We start from the raw sequence: 23,242 nt of genomic DNA, 5'->3' as shown, positions 1-23,242 counted from the left end.
GTTAATGAAAAATTGTGGATCTGGTAAATCTACACTATGCATTTAAAATGTTGAAAGAAGGCTCTGAAAATCCACTCAGATTGCAGCTGTTCTGCTGTTAGAAGAAGAGAAAAATAGTTTTACTTCTTGATGACAGATGTGACAACTAATATGCAAAATATAGTCTATGTACCTTTGATTTATTTACTAAATGTCTGCAAATATTCAAAGACACAAGATTTAAATAAAATTCATAATTTGAAAAAGTTGCACATGTGAGAAAATACGGGTTGTATTATAAAAGATGGGTTATTGAACATTCAGGAAAGAAAAAGCTAGACTACTACCTCTTTATTTATAAATACAGTGTGCTTCATGTGCATAATTTTTCTTGTTTCTTATCAATTAACACATTCATTTCTTTTTTGCTAATTTTCAATATGACAAGATACTAATATGATGGCTTCAAAGTACATTTTGTTACCTGTATAATAGAGTCGAGGTAATGTCAAGGTAATTGTCAAAGGCTGCTTTGACCTTAGCTGAGGAAATTGCCTTGCTCAGCTAAAGCCAGATGAAGTCTAATTCCAAATTAGTGTAGGTAAATATAGTGAAGAAACCCTTTCTTATATTAATATTTAGAATGAGTTTGAAGTAATCCTGTTTTGAAGGTGTAGCAAAGAAGTAGCATTTAAAGTTTTGCATTTCACCATACTTCGGCTACCTGCAATCTAGCTACTGCAAGTCAAATTTCAAACAATAGAGAAGCAGATAAAATATGCTGTTACATTTCTTAATTATATTAAAAAATGTGCTTTAAAATGTGTTTAAAACCCAAGGGTTTTTTCTTTTTTTTTCTTATGAATTTTTAAGTTTTGAAACCTGACTAAGCCAAATCCTGATACTGGAATTTTTACAAGCAAAAATAGCATATTATCTGCTGATCATTAGTTCATGACCAGCACTTAAAAACAAGTCCAACTTTATAAAGAATTCTGTATTTGGAGACAAGGAAATTTTCAACCTGTTTTCTTATTGTCAAGATGCAGCTTATCAAAATTGTTTGATCAAATGCAGCTTATCAAAATTGTTTGATAGAATGCAGCTTATCAAAATTGTTTGATAATATTGGAATGTCTGTATCATCCCTATTAACAAGATAAATAGCACATCCAGGCTATTTGAGGAGCAATTGCACAATATAACAGAGTATTATATGTAGCTCTATCCTTTTATCCTATGGCAACCATTGCACACATATTTATTATGTGTATTTTAACATTAATACATTACAACTGGCCTGAGGAGACAAAAAGTTGGTTTACTTTCTTTGTTCAGACATCAGAGATTAGAAACAGTATATTTAATCTAAATTGTGTCCCACTGCAGTATTGATGACAGGATAACATGAAGTAAAGTGTTAGTGTCATATTGTTGTCAGTCTGGCATGGCAGGAATAAAAGCCAAGTCATTACAAAATAAGGTATAGGTAGGTCTCATAGTGCTCTGATTTTGATAAAATCACAGGAATTTAACATCAAGAATCTCTATTACCGAAATCTGATTTTGAGATTATATTTTCAAATGCCTGTTGTGTATATTTAAGTATGCAGATACACTATGTATGAATAATTGTATGAATATATTTGTAACGGAGATGTAGAGGCATATGTAAATACATTTTTATTCTGATGGGTATACAGTACAGAGAGATTTTGGGGTTTTTTGTATGCATATTCTTTTTTGTAAGCATTAACGTCAACTTATGGTGTTCAAGGACACTGCAAGGTTATTGCTAATAAAGGAAGAAAGAAAATACTGTACTGTTCATGACTGAATATTTTATTAATATGATATTGTAATGGCAGGCATGACTGCAGAACAGCTGGTAATATAGATGTTTGTTTCATGATGACTTAAATACCATGATGAAATAGATGAAGTGTCTTTTAGAAGGGTTGTATTGGTTTTCTATATATCCTTTCAAAGCAGAAAATTGCTAATATTTCATAACCTAAAATGTAAATGGTCTAAACCCAGCACATCCAATAAATGACAGATAAACATCTGGTTGGTTTTTCTTAAAGATTGCATAGGTTAAAAGAAACAAGAAATTCTCTAAGTAATTGAATTTCAGGTTTTCTTGCAGGTTTGATATTTATTTCTTTCCTTAGACATTGATCAGTAGAGGATGTTACATTAGGGAACATTATTTTTATAATTTGTTGCTTTAATAATAATATTTATCTCAAAAAGTAGCATGTTAACAGAATAATTAGCCCTTTCCTCTCTATTACTTATTCCTCTCTATTCACATTATTTCTAGTGGAAGCAATCTTATCCACTATTTATCAAGCATGAGGAAGTACAGAAAACTGAATATGAACATTGGCCATTGACAGTGGGCCCAAGGCAGAGCATTTTGAGGTCTCCCAAAGGTGTAAGACTGATCTGAGACTGCCTTAGGTAACAGAGAGTCAGTGTTTTTCTGGATACAAAACACTGGAATGCTATCGGAGTGTGAGGTGCAGTATATCCTGTACAGAAGGTTCTATATCCTTACATGCCATTTGGAAGAAGAAAAAGCAAGCACAGGAGGAGGGAGTGGCATTAAGTTACTTTTGGTAGCTAATAGCCGTGGTAACAAATGATTCATCATTACGGTCAAGAAATTCATTAAGCACCCATTGTATTTTCATTATACCATATTAACTTTGTTAATAGTTTTTCAAATAAATGTATTAACAGCTGAGAATTTAATTTTTCTTTTCTAAAAATATGGCAGCAGAATGCTCGGAGGGGAATGGTAAGTTAGAGAACTTTCAGTCTGAGAGAGACTGGTAACTTAGATCACATTGAAATACCAGATTTGTGATAAAAGTGTTAAAAAGGAGAATTTAAACACATTCAATTCCACTAGTCTGTTATTTTGGACCCCTTTATAGGATTCTTGATAAAATAGCATTTTGGTTAAGAGGAGATGATGTCCTATTGTGTTCTCCAGTTAATTGCAATAGAAGACTAAATGTATAGATTCACATGTACATACTAACTGTGTAATATGTATGTGGGCAATTTTTCTGTGTCAGTTTTGGAATCTAAATGAATGTGTGGCTCGATATACACCCTCAGTTGCTAAACATTTACATATCCTACTGAAGTTTTATTTGATTTGCCTCATCAATTTTTTAATCTATTTTTTAGAATGTTCGAGTAGATCTATTATAGAAGTTAGAGGCGGTCATAAAATGGAAGTTTTTAATATGAAACACCATGGTCATTTGCGCTCATCTGCAATATGTAGTACATATTGTTTGCAGATTTACAATAGTTAGAGGATTTTATGTTAGTATTTTCTGCAGGAATTTTAGATCTCTTCTTTGAGAACATTTCAATTTCATAGGATGCATTTCCTTTGGATATACTGAGGTAAATCAGGAGTGGATTATTTATATGGTCAGCTGCAATAAAGTAAATGTAATTAACATCTTGTCTTTCCTTACCTTTAGTGCATACATACACCTCTACATACCTGCTGAGCCATGTCTATGCAGCATATACATATTTCACACGACTGAAATTTTAAATTAAAATTTGCTATTTGTCAAAGGTGTTAAAGATTCTAAGATGCTAAGATCCTAACACTGAATTTGAATATTAGTCTTTCGCTTTCCTTGACTTGTACCTGTTTTTCTTACTATGTGATACAAATCGAGTAGGCTATAAAAGTATTTTGATAGTAGATGGACATCAACATTTTGAAACTTATTCAGATATCACAAGAAAATGAAGGTACTATTATGAATGACAGAAGTGAGGGCTTGTGTGTGTTTTTTTCTGCTTGTTTTTTACCAACAGTTTTCTATAGTATTTTCCTATGCCTGGTTGAGGATTCTTTTCAGTAATAGTTTATTTTGTTTTACCATAAATAAATGGTGTTGTTGTTATTTTCTTAAGATTTCCTGACACAATTATAATATCATTTTGTCTATGGAATACATATTTATTTAAGTGTATTTATGGTATTAATTCAATAAACTGGAAAAAATCCTCTGTATGTATGAGAGTTACAGCTGAGTTGATAATATTCTCAAAATGGCCGCTGAGAGATGCAAGCTAAAGTTTTCTTTCAGGCTGTCTTCAAAAGGATAATAAGCTATGCAATGGGAAAATAGATCTGTAAATTAAGTGCTACACCAAACAGTGATTGATTTCTAAACACAGTTTTTTCTCAAGCATATTTTGGTGGGGAAAAAAGGTAGAAAGAGCTATTTTTGTGAAAATGTGAATATTTTTCATTCCTGGACTATCCTGAGTTCCAGACATCTTTCCTTTTTTAACAAAATCAGTAAAAGATGCAGTCATCAGTGTATTGATAGGTTAACTTACTGGATGTCCTTATATGTGCAAGCAATAAATGGAAGTGTGTAGTAGAACAGAAACAGAAATTCAGAAGTTCAATTATTCAATAAAGATTAAGCTGATTTCACTTACATCTCAATTGGTTATGCATTTACAGTCTATTGTTTTAGCTATGACCTTATTATATTTTTAATGTCCTCATAAAGCTGACTAAGTTTATAAGTAACTTGTAAAATTACCATCCTTTCATCTCTTTTACTTATGTTTGTTTTTTTCCCTTTATTTTTTTTCATACAGGCCATGCAAGTAAAGGTACAGGTCAAAGTGCATGATGTGTCTTTGTATTAGATTTAGAGATGATCAGGCTCCAAGCACTCTTTCCATTGATCATAGCAGTGGCGTCACAAAGTGAAGCACCAGGTTTCACCTAGTATAAATTTTGTCCCAGCTAAAGTGGCAGTCTTTGACCAGCGCAGATGAAATTCCTGTTGGCACTCCTAAATGTTGCTTAATGTGAAAATGTCCTAAAGCGACCTTTTGTAACAATTTTAGATTTACATTCTGCCTCTGCTGTCCTTCTGCATTCTATTTTTTTTTTTTTTGCTAAAATAGTGAAGTAGACATTGTAAAAGAAATGTTTAAGTAGAGTCATTAGAAAGATGTATTTAGCTCATGATATTCAAGAAGACTATTTGGGAGAAATGTGTTTAACCACTACCCCATCTGTAGATCAATAGAAGATTGTGTTAAATCCAAGAAGTTTAAATAAAATAAATAGTTCAAATCCTACCTTTTTTCAAAAAGTAAAATGGTCTCTACGAAAGGTGTGAGGTGTGACAAAGTTTTTGAATAACCCTTAGTTCTGTTACGTATTTAAGGTATTTGAAGATTTCTTTTCCTCCAGTGAACTATAGGTCATTTTCCTTTGCATCATTCATATGCTTTTTTAAAAATATGAATTTCTAATGTAGATGAGTACTTTCTGACCTATGGAGCATTCTTCATTGGTGAAGCAGAATAGCAGCAAAACGGAGAGTAGATCCCTTCATCTTTTCCTTCACCCTGTGAGAAGCACGCATGGTGCTGTGAAGAGCTTTTAATCAATCAAACCTGAGACATGACTTAAAAAGAGAAGCTCTGTTAAACTAATAACCTGATTTCATGCTTTGCTATTGTCAAACTTCTCCAGGTACATGGGGTAAGATTTAATGACTGCCCTTATGGTAATCTCAAAGAACTGAAGCTCAAAGAGGGATGGAAATACAAAAAATATTAACTCCATAATCTTAACCAGTTTTAGCTGATTTTTTAGTGTAAATAAATTATTTCTTCCTTTACATAGTGTATTTAGTTATTATTTATCTACTAAAGAATCTGTAATTGGTTTTTGGTAGATGGTTTTTTTCAGAAATATCTATTTGTGTGTTTAAATCCTCAGACAAGTACGATCATTACACACTTTTAGGCAACCAAATTATATCATTCCTCCTGTTGAGGTCCTTTTATCCCAGTTAATTATTTAGGCAAAATATATCAGATTTAATGCTTTTTACATATGTAATGCAGGTATTGTGTGTGCATAGGTGCATATCAGAACCGAAAGAAAAGAAATTCCATTGTCATTTAGGTTTCAGTCTGTGACTCTACTAATACAAATGTATTTTGTATTACCAGCAGGAGAAGTGAATTTACAGACAGCAGAATTTATGGCAAAGGCAGAATGAATCTTTTCATGCTCTGAAAATTCTCCAGTTTTAAGGTTCACCAGTCTTATTGATTTCATATGAACATAAAGAAAATTGGATGTGTAAAATGTCCACTGGTGTAAAACACGCAGAAACCAGTATCTCTCCTTTTCCTTTTTTTTTTCTTTTAAAAATATATCTATTCCATATTTTTTTTATTCCTTATTTAAGATGCATAGTGACGCCACTGGAATACAGTGATACATTGTGGGATTTGTTTGTCTTCTGTCAATGTAGAGTACAAATTAAAGCCATTTCATCACTGTTTTTAAGGCACTTTGAAAAGCAAAGCTTTGAGGCAAAGTACTCTCCTGTAATTGTTAGTTCCTTAAGAAAGGAAGCCACATCCATTGCGTGTTCCCTCACACTTGCAAAAGGCTTACCATGAGAGCTATGTATATAGAGATTCACCATCTGGAAGACAGAATTTGCCAAAATTTATCACCAAATAGAATATGTACTGCTGCCTTTTTTCTTCCAGTGATTACTGTGACAATAGTGAGGAATTAATTAAGAAATAATGAATAGCAATGGATTCTGCTGTATCCTTATGTGGAACTACACAATATATAATAAGAACAGTAGCTTGTAAATCCTAATTGACAGAAGGAAAAGGATGTGGAGGGTTAAATGGAAGCATTTGTTATTTTGTAGTGTTGTACAAGCCTGGAGGCCTAGTCCTGAAATCTTATCTTAAACAAAACTCCCCTTGAGTATAGGAGTTTAATCTGGGTACAGAATTCAGAACTGGGCTGTTTGGTGTTGTTGCTGTTTACTGTGTGTTCTTTAAATTTATGGGTCTGTTTGAAAGATTTTGGTTCTCTGTCTCATAAAGGAAAAGTTGGGTGTGGAATATGTTGTATAGTGTCTGTCATATAAAGAGAGGGCAGATGTTATTCTGTTGTGCTGTTTACTTCTGTCTCTTTTGTTTTCCTTTTCCTAGTACTGATGATGTCCAAAGATACCAAATTTTAATTATTTTGTCCCAAATTTGCCAATATTATCCAAGCCAAAGGGCAGTAATTTCCCAGAGGCACTAATTCATTGGCATTTTGTTACATTGAATCAAAGCCGTTTAATTAATACTGTTTATCAGATGAGACAGGTCAGGCAATATTCATTCATTCAGACCCTGAATAACTATCTTCATATAAATCTCTTACAAAAATTTAAAACCCTAAATTTGTCTCTATAACAGACAAATAATGAGAATGATTCAGCTTTTAATTTTAGGGTTGTTTCTGATTTGAAAGGTAAGATCCAGAAAGTATTGTCAAAATCATATGTATGAATGCACACAAAAGTGTGTGACTCCTATTACAACATTACTGTTACTGCATTTTCTGTACTGGTGCACACCAAAAATATTCCTTTACATTTCTTGCCCAAGACTGTACACTTGTCCTCTAGTGTAGCATTTTTAATTATTTGTACTACACCAGAAACATAGTTTCCTTGGATCATTAGGGGAAGAGCGCATTGAAGAAGTGTATGATCAGAGAATTAAAGTTTTTTTCTTTTCTTTTTCCCCCCCTTTTTCTTTTCTTTTTTTTTTTTTTTTTTTAAACTTATAGTCTGGAGGACAAGATCAAGAGAGGAAGAAATCAAAACGTAGAGGGGATTTGTACTCCATACAAACCTCCTTGATTGTGGCTGCACTTAAAAAGATGCTTCCTATTGGTTTGAATATGTGCACTCCTGGAGATCAAGAGCTCATCTCTTTGGCTAAGACTAGATACAGCCATGTAAGTGTGTGCTCTTAATAGTTTTTAATGCAAATTAAGTAGAACTTTCTGAACTGAATTTTGAAGCATAGATATCTAAGCAGTCAATATTATTAAATATCTGTATGTACTGTAAGCAATTATAGCTGCTAATTATTGTGCTTTTTTTAAAAAAATGGGTATATACAGCTTCCATACCTTCTGTGTTATTTTCCATTTCTATACCACGTGTTCTTTTGCACCAAATACTGAACTACAATTAGTTAGCTTTAATTACCTTCAAATTTTAACCCTTGTTTCATGGTTAAAGAAAGCCCCTTCTGGTATCTTACATACTTTGAAAGCAAAACAGGTTAGATTTCAATAAGCTATTACATATTGTACAAGTTCTAATGAAATGAATCATAATCTGAATTGAAAAACACTCTTCTACCTTTCTACAGAGGGACACAGATGAGGAAGTCAAGGAACACTTACGCAACAACTTACACTTGCAGGAAAAGGTAATATAAAAAAATCTGTCTTATAGGTGCCAATGTGCACTTTTAAAACACAGAAGGTGCAACTGTTTTTTTTTTTTTTTAATCGTGATACATTAAAAAAGAGAATCCAAAATGCTATTAGAAATGTTTCCATTTTATCATTATTCTTCATGATTTTTCATTGCAATAAATGGCTTATTTGTAGGTTTTTTTGGTTGAAGTTTCTGGAAGATCTGTAGAATGGGACAAGTGTGAAGAATTGAGATACTGGTAGTCTTAAAGCTCTAATTACTTAGAATCAACTTGATCCAAGACAAAAATAAAATTGAAACTCTACAACTTAAGCTTTTCTTCTTGAATTAACTTTCACTATTAATTAAATTAGGTATTTCTAAGAATATCTACAATTTAAAGTGACTATAATAAAATACAAAAAGTTTGTGTCATCTTAGCACTTGTGAGTTTTACAAGTACATTTGTATTCCTACAATTCATATGCCAAATACATTGTCAAAGGTAATACCAATATTATTACCAGTATCCATATCAATCTGTAAAATAAAAATAATTTAGATCATGCCTACAGTGTTCGAACACTATAAGAGTAACTTATTTATCTGTCATAGAAGTTGACTGTCTATTTGCTCTAAATTTGTGCTTTCATACATTTAAATGGACACAAGAAGTAATTTAATGTAGTTTTTCTATTTCTGTCTGCAAGAAAAACAAAACAAATCTCAAAATCTTTGGCTGTAACTCTTCATCTACTGAAATTTTAGCTGTCTTTTCCAGACTACAAAAAACAGCTTTACACTCTCAGTACAAAGGGTCTGCAAATTAAACTCAATCTCAGTAGTAAATCTTCTTCCTTATTTTTAATGGAGTTAAGTGGAATAAATAAGTTGCAAGGTACTTTACTTGGTTTCCGGAAATAAAAATACAGAATCTTGCTTAAGAATTGAGTTCAATTGCCTAATAATATACAGAATCAATGTCATTTTTTTGAGCAGCTGGCAGATGTTAATTTGCTCTGAAAGGGATGGAAATTGGGAGTATTTATAACCTTCTTTATTATAATATGGGAGTAGAAGTGGTGTTGGTCAAATTCAGTGCTTTCATTCAGCAGCTTACAAATGAAATATGTTGGGTTTCAGTCTGATGATCCAGCTGTGAAGTGGCAGCTAAATCTGTACAAAGACATTTTAAAGAGTGATGGACCTACTGACCCTGAGAAAAACGTGGAACGTGTGCAGAGGATATCAGCTGCTCTGTATCATCTGGAGCAGGTAAAAAGCCAAATGTCTATACTGTGTTCATTTTAAAAAGCCTGAGATTTTTCCTTGCAGTGATTATTTCAGGTACAGATAAAACTTAGGGTTTTGTATATGTGTGCATGCATGTGCCCATGCACATGCAGATGTATACATATGCACACTTTTCAATGTAATCTGTTGAAGTGCCTCCATTTAGCTGCAGGGAAAACTCAGGATATATTTCTGCAAAACTGCATGAACAGTCACAAGAAGTATATTACACAAGTCATCTCCATGCAGTAGCTGAAAACCAAGAGATTTTAGGAAGAGGTGTTTGCTCGTGCACTTATTTTTAACATACTGAGTTTAACCTGTCTCTTATTTCTGCATCATGGGGTGCTGTAGCAAATTTTGCTTTCCTATTCATCCAAATGATGCAATTTAAATATAGAAAGGCTTTTCTAATCTTCCTACAAAAAGTCAATTCATTCCATTCACAAGTGATATAGCACAGAAATACTTCACATGAACAACTGAATATACATTATTAGAAAGAGAAAAATTAGCAGGTTTTGAAATTTACCAAGTAGTCCCACACATGAGGCATCTTGAAGTTGTCTGAATAAACAGAGAAATTTCTATGTAGAAGGTCCTCAGGATTTTTTCTTATTAGTAAAAAAACAAGCCCCAAAAGAACAAGAACATTTCTCTTCAGATGATGCAGAGCATTAGTAACATTTTCTGCTTTGCTAACTAGCTAACCACTAGCTGAATAGAAAATTTTGGATGAAAGTTGAAAAGTTTCCATTGCATATACTAGAAGATATTTTCCTATAGGTTGAACAACCCCTGAGATCAAAAAAAGCTGTTTGGCACAAACTCCTGTCAAAACAACGCAAAAGGGCTGTTGTTGCATGTTTCAGAATGGCACCATTATACAACCTGCCAAGGTAAGTGGCTGAAAGGTTTATTTCTTCATAACTTTTGTTTGCATTGTTTACTGAGTGCAAATACTGCTTGTGTGTTTACCTATGTGTTTGTTGATTGTTAGGTGTATGTAATTTTAAGAGACAAGGATTGATTAGTCATAAGCTAGTTCTCCACAGTAGCAAAACAGTCATCTCATGACAGATAATGAGTGGGAAAACACCATAAGAATTACATACTTCATTTTTGTCAGTTTTTCTGTATACTTCCTCAACTTATCTGTGAAAATCGTTAAGATGCTGCTGTTTCTGTTCATTTTTTGTCTTTGATTGGTTGCTCTTTTTACACTTTAGTCTTCTGTGGGGTTTTGGGGGTTTTTTTGTTTGTTTGTTTGGTTGGTTTGGTTTTTGGGGGGTTTTTTGTGTTGTTTTTTTTTTTTTTGAAATTTTGTATGGCTTGTCCTCTCCTCTTGCATGAACACTTCATGCTCTGTAGCTTGTCTGGGCCAATCTTAAGATGCAACATCAGAATGTTATATTAATCAAAGTGACTATGGGGGCAGAGCAGTGCAGAGAGCACTGCAGAATGATATTTTAGTCTTCTATGTCGCTCTGCTTCTTATTCCTGTTGAATGTAGATACCACAAAGTCAAAGATAAAATTCATCCTGTGCCTGGATCCATCTACTGTTTTAAGCAGAATATTAAGATCATATGGCACTTGAGTAACTTCCTTTACTCTTTTTATTCTCAAAAAATCTGAGTTTTATTCAGATAGAGGTTAAGCACAACTTTAATTAGGTTTGCTTCTCACTTTCTGCAATGTTTCACTTTTTGTGTTTAATGTTAAAAAGATTTTTGGCAAAGCATTTAACTGAAGAGTTGTGTGGGATTTTTAAATGTCTTTATCAAAGCCAGTTTACACACTCTGTGAAACGGTCTTTAGCTAAAGATTTGTAGCTGTGCCGCTAACACACTGGAGGAATATTAGGTTCACACAGACAAATAAAAAGCCAGTTTATACCATGAAAAGCACACTACCTTCCTTTACAAAAATGAGTATTTCTAGCCTATGGTAACTTCTCCCAGTTCTCATGCTACCATCAGGCCCTCTTTAAAGAACCAGGGAAATGGAGACAATTAAATACAACATAACAAACCAGCCAGTATCAACCCTTCCCTCTTCAAGAGCTGTGTTTGGCAAAAGAAGAACTGGTATAAGGAAATACCATTTCAGTACAACCTTTTTGTGAACAAGTTTTTTTCTTACAACCATATTCTGCCTTTGTAAATTCTTAAAATATTGGGAATAAATGCATGAGCAGCCAAATGTTAAAAGGGCTCATCCTTTTTTCGCCCTACAGAGCACCTACTTTTTTTTTTTTATTTGAGGTTGATGGAACACTTGCCAAGAGGCAAAGTGGCTTATGAATCTTTAAATTCTTGATTTTTTTATTTTAAATAAAATATGAAATAATACCATATTGAAATGGAACATTTACACTATATTTCATTCTGTAGTTGCTAAAAATCAACTCTCATAAAACTATTTTTGCCAATTAATTTTGCTCTCTTGCACTTCAAAACAGGTAAGAGTGAAAACGCAGTTTGAACTTAAAATTCCAAAGTTGTGGAAGAGTTTGGGTTGGAGTGGACCTTTAAAGGCCATCTTTTCTGACCCTGCTGCCGTGAGCAAACTTCTAGGTATACTGCTCAATTGATAGGTGCAAACCAAAGTTTTAAAGTTCAGTAGCTTATAGACACTTTTTTTGCCTAGACAAATCATAGGATTCTGACAAGAAAATAAGGCTATCACACTATTATAACAATCTCCATCATCTAAATTGACAGTGTTGCTCAGACATGTCTGAACTCTAGGGAGATTATTTCAAGTGGGGTATGATTTATTCTAGGAGCTATTTAAATCTCTATGATCCAGAGTTTAAACTGCAGCTCTCTATCTCATCTATTTCCTCATTTTAGTTGCAGCTTTGTATTGGGAGTGTTAGTTCTAACTTTGATGCTAGAATCAATTAATTTAAAGGGCAGTAAACAAATATTATGGTAATAACCTTTCATTTATCCTAGAAATGATAAATCTTCAGTAAATAATAAGCTTATTCTTTTGAAAATTTTCCAGATATTTAGGTAGCTTTCAGTATAGTTTAATTTTAATCTCAGAGCTTAAGGTAATTTTCTGCAAAACTCACTCTAACATCTATCAGTTTTTAGGAATTTCAGCAAGACATTTCAGAAATGTATGTCTATTGATACAAAGGAGTTTGTTAAATCACAGAAAAATTACTTTAATTTCTACCATAAACATTACAAGAACTCTCTTTGAAGGAAAGTGCCTGTAGATACAGAACAAACAGCTTTATTAAAAAAAGAGTATTTTTCACAGAATCAGTTAAGTTAGGAAGCACTAATTCATGTTCTGTGTTTATTGAATGTGCATGGCTTTGAAAAAGTGTCTTGTGTGATAAGTGTTTTTTCTGAAATGTATCTTTTTATGTTTGACGTTTTAAGGAAATTAATTTGAAAAAACTTTGTCTTATTGTCTGTCCTCTGTATATGCACATAGATACAGCAAAGTTGTACATGGCAGTTTTTCAAACACGGTTTACGAATACATTCTTTCTGACTACTTTATTGAATTTAACTTGTGCCTTTCTTCAATGAAAACCTATATGCTTTTCTTCAGACACAAAATTAGCAATTTCTTCCTGAGCACCTTTCAACGTGTTTGGCTGGAAAAAGTACATGAAAAAACTCAGTATGACAGGCTTATACTCAAGTTAACGGTAATGTAACTTGTGGAGAGCCTCTTGCTTATGCGCTCACTTCTTCCTTCCCAGCCATGATTTGATATTATCATAAAAACATGAATTTGTACAATTTTCAGAGGGGATTCTGATTGGTCAGTTTTTGAAATTTGATAATAAAACAGCAGCAGTGTCAGCAAGTGAGCCAAAAGTGTTGACTCAATAGCTATCCCACTATAAAATACTGATTTTTGTGCATAATGTATTTAAAAGGTATTTAAAGGTGTACACACAGTGCATTTTTATAGCTTTTTTTCGTGGCAATGGATAAAAAGTAAATGAAAAGACTACATTGAAAAGCCTTTCTAACCTCATGTAGTGCAGCTCAGAAAACATTTTTCCCCCAAAATAATGTAAAGATGGAATTATTTTGCCACTATTATATGTAGTCTTATTGCCATGAGCTGTATTTTCTGTGGAAAGTTAAAATAATGAATAGTATACAGTAGAAATTAATATGACTCAGTTTTCTAAAATTGGTCATTTTATAGAGCAGGTTTTGTATATTTCTAATGCAACTTCTTTGAGGACATGCTAGTACTGCCCTGATTTGGAACTGGAAGACAAGAAGCTGAGGTTAGGCTTCTTTCTGTGGAAGAAGGCAGTGATTCTCTGTAGATGTTATGCTGGAAAGCACTTGATAATTATTTTGGTTTTGATGGCCAGTGTCTGCTGTCTTGCTGTCCTAAATCTGGTAATTTACATTTACGCCTTGTAGAAGTAAACCCCACTCACTCATTCTCAGTCTGTTCAAGTGTGTGTTTTTCTCATGCTTGTGTTAAGGTATCAGTCCTGCAGTTTCATGTACAATGTATTTTAGGCCTCTCTTAGCCTTCAAAATAAAAAGGTATTGCGTATATAATTGTATAAAAACAGTAAGAATGTTCAAAAGTGCCTGCAGATTTGTCACTGAATGTTAGTTAAGTTTTGCATTTTGTTTCACTGACCAATCAGAGGATCAGAATTGTACAAATATGTATCCTTACTAACCATTAACCATCTGAGCTGTTATACTCTGTTCCGTTACCCCTCTTGATCTCACTCTCACAACCCCCCCAGGCACCGTTCTATTAACCTCTTCCTCAATGGCTATCAGAACTTTTGGATAGAAACAGAGGAATATTCATTTGAGGAGAAACTAGTTCAGGATTTGGCTGTAAGTACTGACATAATTGGGCATATATATCAGTGCCCACTTCAGTGTGTATTCTATGTATCTATTATAAACTATATTTAATTTTTGTGTACTGTATGCATAAGCTTGTAAAATATTAATCCTAATGCTTCAGAGCATAAGGTCATTTTCTGCTGTGGTCAAAAAGACATTTGTCCTGTGATGCGCACTGAAGTGCGTTAAGGTGATTTATGCCTTCAGACAAGCTATGTGATACTCATTCCTGGGAAGAGAAATGGATTAGATGAACAGTCAGACTATTTTTGTCATTGTGGTAATTCTTACATTTGTATATATTATTACTGGGGGTTTTTTTTAAAGCTTGACACTATTGATCCTTTTCCCTTTCAAAAATTTTTATGCATAATTAATTCTGCCATTTTCAGCTTTGATACAAATTAACTTTGCTGTTTTCCTTTTGGATGCATCATAAGGAGAAGTAAATATATGCAGCCATACTCAGTAAAAATGTAGTTTACCTTTGTAAATTGGTAAACTTCAGAATGCCTACTGCTCTTTCTCTTCCTTCTGTGTAGTTAGCTGGTCAAAAATACTTCCAAGGAGTTTATCTCCACAGTCTCTAAACACCATGAAAGTTAACACACAGCTTCATGGATCACATGCGGATGCATCAGGAAGTGCTCCAGTGTCAACAAAAACAGTCATGTTGTGCTTTTTAAAAACCCATTATACCTGATATCTCTCAGAGACATAGAATGGTTTGGGTTGGAAGGGACCATAGAGATCACCCAGCTCCAACCCCCCTGCCGTGGGTAGGGACATTCTTCACGTGCTCTGGACAATTACATGGTCAGTTGTTCTTTGACTTTTGTTTCTTCTTGCTAAAGGAAAGAATGAGGCCATTAATCAAAGCAGTGCCTACAATTCTTTCAGATTTCCTAGAGAAGTAAATTGAACTTCTGTAATTACAATTATTACTGCAATTACAATAAAACTACAATAACTAGAAAAACTAAAAAGGTGTGATAACACAAGGTAAGGGTAATAATCTGATCTTTGGCCGGTTCTGATTATGTTATTTTTTTATCTGCCAAAAAATGTCTGAAGTTTACAATCATGAGCGTTAATTAAACCAAGGTTACTTAGAAATGACATATGAAAATGTTGTAGTTAACACTAGTCTGAATAGGATGTATCTGATGCTGTTATTAAAAATTATTCCAGTATTCTACTATGAAATAATTGAGCTAGAGGTTCCTTTCAATTTGGGTCAACTGGAGATGCATGATTTCTCTTGAATAAGGCTTCCCCAAGATTGTCCCTTTCTTATTCTCAATACCTTGCAAATGAGAAACTTCTAAAGTTACAAAAAACAGGAATAAAAATCATGTACTCATTTCTTCCAAGCCATACAGGCACATAATGTTGCAGGTTATGCTGTAAACCCCTGAATTAGATTAATACAGGCAGTTAATACAAATTGGATGGAATTAAATTAATGAAATCCTTTCCTAAGCTTAGTTACTGAATTTTGTTCTTACTTATGAAGCTTAACTATCATATTCTGAATCTTGAGACAGACATCTCCAAAAAAAGATGAAGAGGAAGAAGAAGAGACTGAGAAAAACCATCCTGATCCACTTCATCAGATTATCCTCTATTTCAGTCGCAGTGCTCTTACAGAGAGAAGGTAAAAGAGCTGTGTGGAAAAGCCCATGGAGTAAAAGCACACAGTAATTGACTTTTTAGTAACATTACCAAAGTGATTTAACACAAGTGTAGTTCATTATTGTACACAGCGAATACCTTTTCCCCTCTCAGTTTCATTAGAGTTTTTATGTATTTAAACTCACTATAACCTTTACATTGAGATAAATATTGACTATTTTTGGCATTTTAAAAGCTTAGTAAATACTCAATGCAGAAATGATAGAGCATGACATGTCACAGGAACAGAAATTCTACAGGAATTGCAGGTTTAATCAGAGTACCTTGCCCTGGTCTCTCCTGGTAATGGATGTGTGTTCTTGGTTTTGGTATTCATTACATTTCACTCAGTAAATCAGAAAAGATTTTGTTGATGTTTTTGAATCTCTTTGCCAGTGTCTGTTTTGACTTTAGATTGTTTAGAAAGATGAGAAAAATTCTTTAGAAAGATTAGAATTAGAATTTTATGAGTACTCCAGAGCTTCATATACAGAAAAACTGTATGAATAATAAAGCCTTGCCATCTGACAGTTATAATTATTCTAATTTATATCTCTGTATTACTTTTCTACACCCTCAACAGCCAGTGATGACCCAACATGACTAAACTGAATGCACAAACATACCTTTGATTTGAGTAAAAACTTAGAGACTTGGATTTAGATAAGAGAAGTCATTCATGACACAATTTTAAAGTGTAATAGCTTTTCAAGTAGACTGCTGTAATAAAATACCTTTTAACAAAAAAGGTAGGCGTATAACATCTTTGTATTGCTATATCATAAAATAATTTAAAATATTTTTTACTCTTCACAGCAACCTAGAAAATGATCCTCTATATATTGCCTATTCTGCCATGATGGCAAAAGTAAGTATATAATTTCAAGCTCCATCCCTTACTGCATTTAGGTACTTTCCATTAATTTTAGATGCTTCTTAAAACTTTTCTTTCTGTTTCTTCTGTTCCATGGACTGCTTGATACTAGTTACATCTGTGTTTTTAATGAAGCAAATGCTGTTCAGAGTTTTACATATATGTATAACAAGAAATCTCCCATGTTAAAACAATTCCATAAAATTCCAGTAGGTACAGTCCTGTTCCTTTCACTTGGCACCATTTTTTTTTTTTTTATAGGATGAATTCATGAGCAGTTTAAACCCATTAGTTATCTTTTTCCTTTGGGTAATTATTTTTGAGTTAATAGTTGAACCCTGTCAAAGATAAGTCAGTTTTTGCAACATATTGATTACAGCTGACTCGTGATGAGAGTTTGACTGTGAAGAGAAATATCATGGATATAGAGATATGGGACAAGACTATATAGCCTGCAATTACAGGGTGTGTATTTGGTTGGATGAATACACTGAAATACTCATACATTAGGGAACATCATCATCTTAGTGTGGATGAGCACAAATATTTACAACTACGGGTTTTTTAAATCTTCTTAATGCCCTTAGTAATTGATTGCCCATTTTTGCAGAAATACTATAGCAAAATTAGACATTATGTTTCTTAATAAGTAAGATCTTGTGATTTCTGTTTTTAACATAAAAAGAGCTGTCAGGAAGAAGAAGAGGGAGACGAAGAAAAAGAAAAGACATTTGAGGTGAGAGTTTAAATAACATTTCTTTCTCATAATCTAATGTGGAAGTATTTTAAATATGTCCACTAGAATAAATGCAAAAATAGCATAACACATTGTGTGCTGAACACAGTGAACTGGTTTACTAGGCTATTCATATGGAAGAAAGATGGGGTGTTTCGAAGCTTTGGAGTCAAACAACCCATGGATTTTGGAGGCAGATGGTCTTCAGCCACTTCAGATTTCTCATCTTCCTATTTTTCCTGGATCCATTCCAGTCTGTAGTCTGTTCTAATTTTTGTTCCCAAATGCAGGAGAAAGAAATGGAAAAGCAGAGAACTCTGTATCAACAAGCTCGCTTACATGATCGTGGAGCTGCTGAGATGGTGCTTCAGATGATTAGTGCAAGCCAAGGTAATGCTCTGGGATATCTTTAAGGTATACAGAGGTGTGCTATGTCATTATACTTATCATCTACATGTCACTTACACCTTCTATATGACAGTTAATGAGGCAAAATAAATGTCAGTAACAACTGCACTAAGTAAAAGTTCCAGACTGCATTTCTGATTAAAGAGTTCATAACTGCAAGTTTTAAGGAGTGTATCCTTGTTTTGACAGGTCATACAGGACCCATGGTTGTTGAAACACTGAAACTTGGTATTGCTATTTTAAATGGCGGAAACACCATAGTTCAACAGGTAAATGCTTTTCTAATTACCGTGAGTCTTGCTTCCATAAATGAGGCGAGTAATTTTGAGAATTTTAGTGTCCTGTTGTTTAAATTAGTGTACTTAATTTTAACCCAAACAGTGAAGAAATACCAGTGTATTTTTGGTGCAAGAGCAATTATATTAGTTTTTGCCAGTGATTTGCATTTCAGGAAATTAATTGGGGAAGTTTTGAATTAATAGAATTACAACATCATTAATTATAAGGGTACTTATTATTTTTACTATTTTGTTTTGGTTTATAAATATTAATTAATTATTAATTGCTAATTATTATTTATCGTATATATTACTTACATTGTATTTTTCTCCTTCAAAAATATACAACATTTAGAAAATGCTAGACTACCTGAAGGAGAAAAAGGATGCTGGATTTTTTCAAAGTCTCTCTGGCTTGATGCAGTCCTGCAGGTAAAACCATAAATTGCACTATTACAGGTTTCGTTTTATCCATGTTGGTGGCTTATTGCTCAGTGCTGGTGAATGCATTAGATTTAAATTACAGGAGTCACAGGTTGTAGAACTCTTGTGGGAAAGTTTTGTGAATCACAGGAATAGCCTGTTAATCTTTTAGAGTATTCTTCCTAAGGAGAAAATAAAGCAAAAGACTGCACATGCCTTTGAAGGCTTAGTTTGAAGAGACAGAAAAACCCTAGATCCCCCAAGTTTTTTGTCTGGTAGGTTCCAAGGATGGAGAAAAGCCACTTCTAAGGGAGAGACAGGCCAGTGGAGCTTTATTGAGCTTTCAGTTTCTGCATCTTTCTTAGGAGTTGCATAATCTCTGTCTTTTCTGAATCCTCTGCATATGTATCAGGTTTTTTAGAGTTGGCATGTTACCAGTGAGACTGTAGTCCACTCCCTTGATAAAACAGTTCAAATTAGTTAAGGTAAAGGGCTCCCATACAGAAGATGGAAAATTGCTGGTGTTTTTGATTACTCTAATAGTAGACGACCTTCTTTTCTCAGCCTTTTAAAGAACCAGAAGGGTTCTGAAGGAGTAGACTGGGATTAGAAGTGGAGCAGCTGTATGAATAGAGGAAAAAATGTGGAAGGAATGGTGAACTGCATTGCAGAAATTATTTTTGAGTAGTTGCAGCCTAATGAAATAATATCTGCCTTGTAATTTTTTCATTTATGTAGAACACTTTAGCAGGGACTCGCTCAAACAGGCCCTGCTATGATATTATTACCAATTGTGTATATGTATTATTCAGGACTTCATTAAAAGAGGTATCAATAAAGTTACTTGAACATAAGAGAATGAAAATGATGCTTTAAGAAATGCTTTTAGTTTTAACAGTGTCACTAGATTGAATATGTGACTGCATTGCTATTTAACTGAAGTAAAATTAGATAATGATAGAATTACAGTGGATGGTTTGAATGAAAATATTGTGACTGGGTGGTGAGAAGAATCATGATTTGCTATTCATGTGCTGAGCTATGCCAATTTAACAAAATAAAATTCAGATATCAGTGTCTTTTGACCATGGAAGATATGGAACCTCTGATTACGCTTTTGTCTTGTGCATATAGAATCAGAAATTCCATACATCTTCTGAATAATACAACCATTATATATACAGAATATATATACAGAAACAATATAATAAAAGTAACAGTGACAACTTAGCAGGAAACAGTGTGAGAGAGAAACAAGGGCAGTAGTGTTCTTTTGTTGACACGTTTAAACCATGTATCATGTAAAGAGTAATATTTCAGGCTCCTTTTCCACTCTGCATTTGTACATGAAACTTTGAATGACATTATCAGGAGTGAAGTAAGTGGTGAGACCTGACCTAAGACTCATTTCTTTTCAGAATTGGACACTGGACCCTTAGTTTCATCCAAAACTCATTTATTTAATACGAATATTAAATAAAATATGAGGCAATGCATGTCATGATGGGTGAAGAATAGTTGTTGAAGGCCTCTAGAAATTTTGTAGAAGAAAATGACTTTCCATTTGTTACTATAGTCCTTTTTTCTGTTTGTGCTGTTTGGTTGTTTTTTTTTTTTCCCTTTAAATATCAGTGTTCTTGACTTGAATGCGTTTGAGAGACAGAATAAAGCAGAAGGCCTGGGAATGGTTACTGAAGAAGGAACTCGTAAGTAGAATGAAATTGATTCTAGTAGCGCTTCAAACATTTTTTGTGCTTCCTTCTTTAACTAGAATTGTTATTTACTGTGGCTTAAGGTGTCTGTTTTTAAACTTATTATAAGTAATTCTAGGCTCTGGGTTCTGAATATGCTTTTTTTTTTACAATATCTTTAGCAATAATTTTTAAGAAAAATATTGTAACTTCCAATATTCTTATCTTGTATTCTTGTTATTTTTCTTTGATCCACAGTCATCGTTCGTGAGCGTGGTATGTTTGGGTTTACAGTTTTTGATACTATTGTTGCAAAAGTGTGTTGCAAATACAAAGAGAAATCTCTCATTGCATCTTCTCAGATATCTTTAGGTTTAGCTTTATGGTCTGCAGCAGGTTGTGTGTTTAGCTTTAATAAAGAGTTTGATGCTTATTAAAGAAGTGTCACTCACATTTAAGGCATGATTTTAGTTATGACTAACAATTTACTTATTAGATATATATCCTGTTGCCTTTTTTTTTCAATTTAGTGTTGTTTTTTTAACCATGGATGCATTGGAGTGCTAAATACTTTGGCTCTGCTTTTTCTGTCTCAGTTTTTCTTTTCATTATTATCAGTCTGTTTCTTTTAAATTGCTTTAACGCTTTTAAATACTGGTTCTTTTATTAAAATTCCAGTTTAAAAGGTTACTGTAACATTATGTGTTCTGCATAATTAATCATAACAACTGTCACATAATCATTGTATTTATATATTTTTAAGGTGAAAAAGTCTTGCAGCATGATGAATTTACTCGAGATCTATTTAGATTTTTGCAACTTCTCTGTGAAGGGCATAACAATGGTAAGAGAACTGAATTAGTTTTTTAGAAAATGCATGGTGAGTCTGTTCCAAAACAGAGTCCAATAGAACCAATTCTGATGTTTTCCTCTAATGCATTAAGTTTCTGAAGGGAAAATGGCATGACAGCATTTTGAATTGAAGAGTTCAATTTGATTTTTTAAGTCTTAATATAGTTTCAGTGTTCAGCATATTACTAGTAAAGCCTGTTCCAAGTCACCTGGATAACACTTCTTCAGTCATATTACATTGAGATCTTAAGCTCAATTTCTACCACATAAGCATCTGTATCCAACAAGATATTTAAAAAGAAGGCATTTCCCATGAAATTAGAAAACTGGTGGGTTTTTTCCCCCTTTATATACTAACCAAGCACAACTCACTTTTTATTTCAGATTTTCAAAATTACTTACGTACTCAGATGGGCAACACCACAACAGTGAATATTATAATTAGTACTGTTGACTATCTCTTGCGTCTTCAGGTGAGGAAAAAAACACATAAAAATGGAGTATAACATATTTGCCTTTCCTTCACTTGTGTAGATTCACATTTTATTGGAATCAAATCTGAAAATTCTCTCTAAAAGGATACCCAAAATGAAGAATTTTTATTTATTTCATATCTTTTTTCCTTTGAAAGCAGATGACATTTCAGAATTCTGTGTGAAATCAGATGTTTGATAATGGATTTAATTTTCACTTCTGAAGAGAGCGCAAAATATTATTGCAATGAGAAATAGATTGACACAGATATGCTAAATTTCATTTTAATTACTGATGCAAGTTTTGGTGATACAAATGCAGGCAGTAAATACTGCATGGAGAATTCAAAACTAGAAAATGTAATGTTTTTTTTTTTCTTAGGAATCCATCAGTGACTTCTATTGGTACTATTCAGGAAAGGATGTTATTGATGAATCAGGACAACGTAACTTTTCTAAAGCTTTGGCTGTCACCAAACAAATATTCAATTCTCTTACAGAATATATCCAGGTAAACAGAATGTGTTTCTCAAGGTACTAACAAAGAAGTTCCATGCTCACACAGCATGATCATGTTCTTTCATAAATTTGTAAATGCTCTGCACTTATTTTTTTTTTTAATTTTGATAAAGTTACGTGGAATCACTGGACCAGTGTAAAGTAAAAACTAAAACATGCAAACAGCTATGTATTTAACTGGATGCAATTTGATGCACTAGGTACCGAGGTCTTGGAAAACCTTCTTATGTAGCTTCATGGCTGCCTGAAACTTCTTTTTAATTTATTTGTTTTGGTTTATTTGACATAAATTAAAAAATGTGTTTTTCTTAATTTTTTTAGGGCCCTTGCATAGGTAATCAACAGAGTCTGGCTCATAGTAGGCTGTGGGATGCAGTTGTTGGCTTTCTTCATGTGTTTGCCAATATGCAAATGAAACTTTCACAGGTATTTTCAACGTTAATTATCACTGTGCACTCACCTGCACTGAAACCAAACTTGACATTTACAGCTCAGTTATACCTTTCTGATAATGAATTGAAATTCTCTAAATTTATTTCGTTTTCCATACAAATATGAATTAAAAACAATCTTACAGTCCTCTTTTTTTTTTTTTTTTTTTTTTTTTTTAGGACTCTGCTCAGATTGAATTGCTTAAGGAACTGCTAGATCTACTAAAGGACATGGTAGTGATGCTCTTGTCACTGCTTGAAGGTTGGACCTGTTTTTCTTTATGGTCAAATATGATTATCTCACCTTCCTAGTATAAAGCATAATTATTATGTTCATCTTTCTAAACTGATTTTTAATTGACTTTATGTAATTTTTGGGGAAAAAGACATTCTTCATAATTATTTAAGAATTATCCTGGA

General features: G+C 33.2%; 1 protein-coding gene across 1 annotated transcript in view; it reads left to right on the top strand.

Annotated features, from left to right (window-relative positions):
- The window catches only part of RYR3 (ryanodine receptor 3), a 194,785-nt gene that overhangs the window by 148,391 nt on the left and 23,152 nt on the right, over positions 1-23,242 (top strand). Inside the window, exons 70-87 of the mRNA XM_066188306.1 lie at positions 7,661-7,831; positions 8,254-8,313; positions 9,447-9,578; positions 10,383-10,495; positions 14,355-14,451; positions 16,011-16,120; positions 16,954-17,005; positions 17,697-17,747; positions 18,038-18,137; positions 18,345-18,424; positions 18,789-18,865; positions 20,489-20,562; positions 20,806-20,823; positions 21,311-21,391; positions 21,784-21,872; positions 22,255-22,383; positions 22,713-22,817; positions 23,003-23,084. Of these exons, the coding sequence (XP_066044403.1) occupies positions 7,661-7,831; positions 8,254-8,313; positions 9,447-9,578; positions 10,383-10,495; positions 14,355-14,451; positions 16,011-16,120; positions 16,954-17,005; positions 17,697-17,747; positions 18,038-18,137; positions 18,345-18,424; positions 18,789-18,865; positions 20,489-20,562; positions 20,806-20,823; positions 21,311-21,391; positions 21,784-21,872; positions 22,255-22,383; positions 22,713-22,817; positions 23,003-23,084 (1,621 nt within the window). The remainder of the gene's footprint in view (positions 1-7,660; positions 7,832-8,253; positions 8,314-9,446; positions 9,579-10,382; positions 10,496-14,354; positions 14,452-16,010; positions 16,121-16,953; positions 17,006-17,696; positions 17,748-18,037; positions 18,138-18,344; positions 18,425-18,788; positions 18,866-20,488; positions 20,563-20,805; positions 20,824-21,310; positions 21,392-21,783; positions 21,873-22,254; positions 22,384-22,712; positions 22,818-23,002; positions 23,085-23,242) is intronic.

The sequence above is a fragment of the Chamaea fasciata genome, unplaced genomic scaffold (genome assembly GCF_029207755.1).
Source record: "Chamaea fasciata isolate MVZ Bird 193981 ecotype frontalis unplaced genomic scaffold, bChaFas1.0.hap1 SCAF_7, whole genome shotgun sequence".
Lineage (NCBI taxonomy): Eukaryota > Metazoa > Chordata > Aves > Passeriformes > Sylviidae > Chamaea > Chamaea fasciata.
The sequence above is the reverse complement of the archived record's forward strand: the minus strand, read 5'-3'. Positions and strand labels throughout refer to the sequence as shown.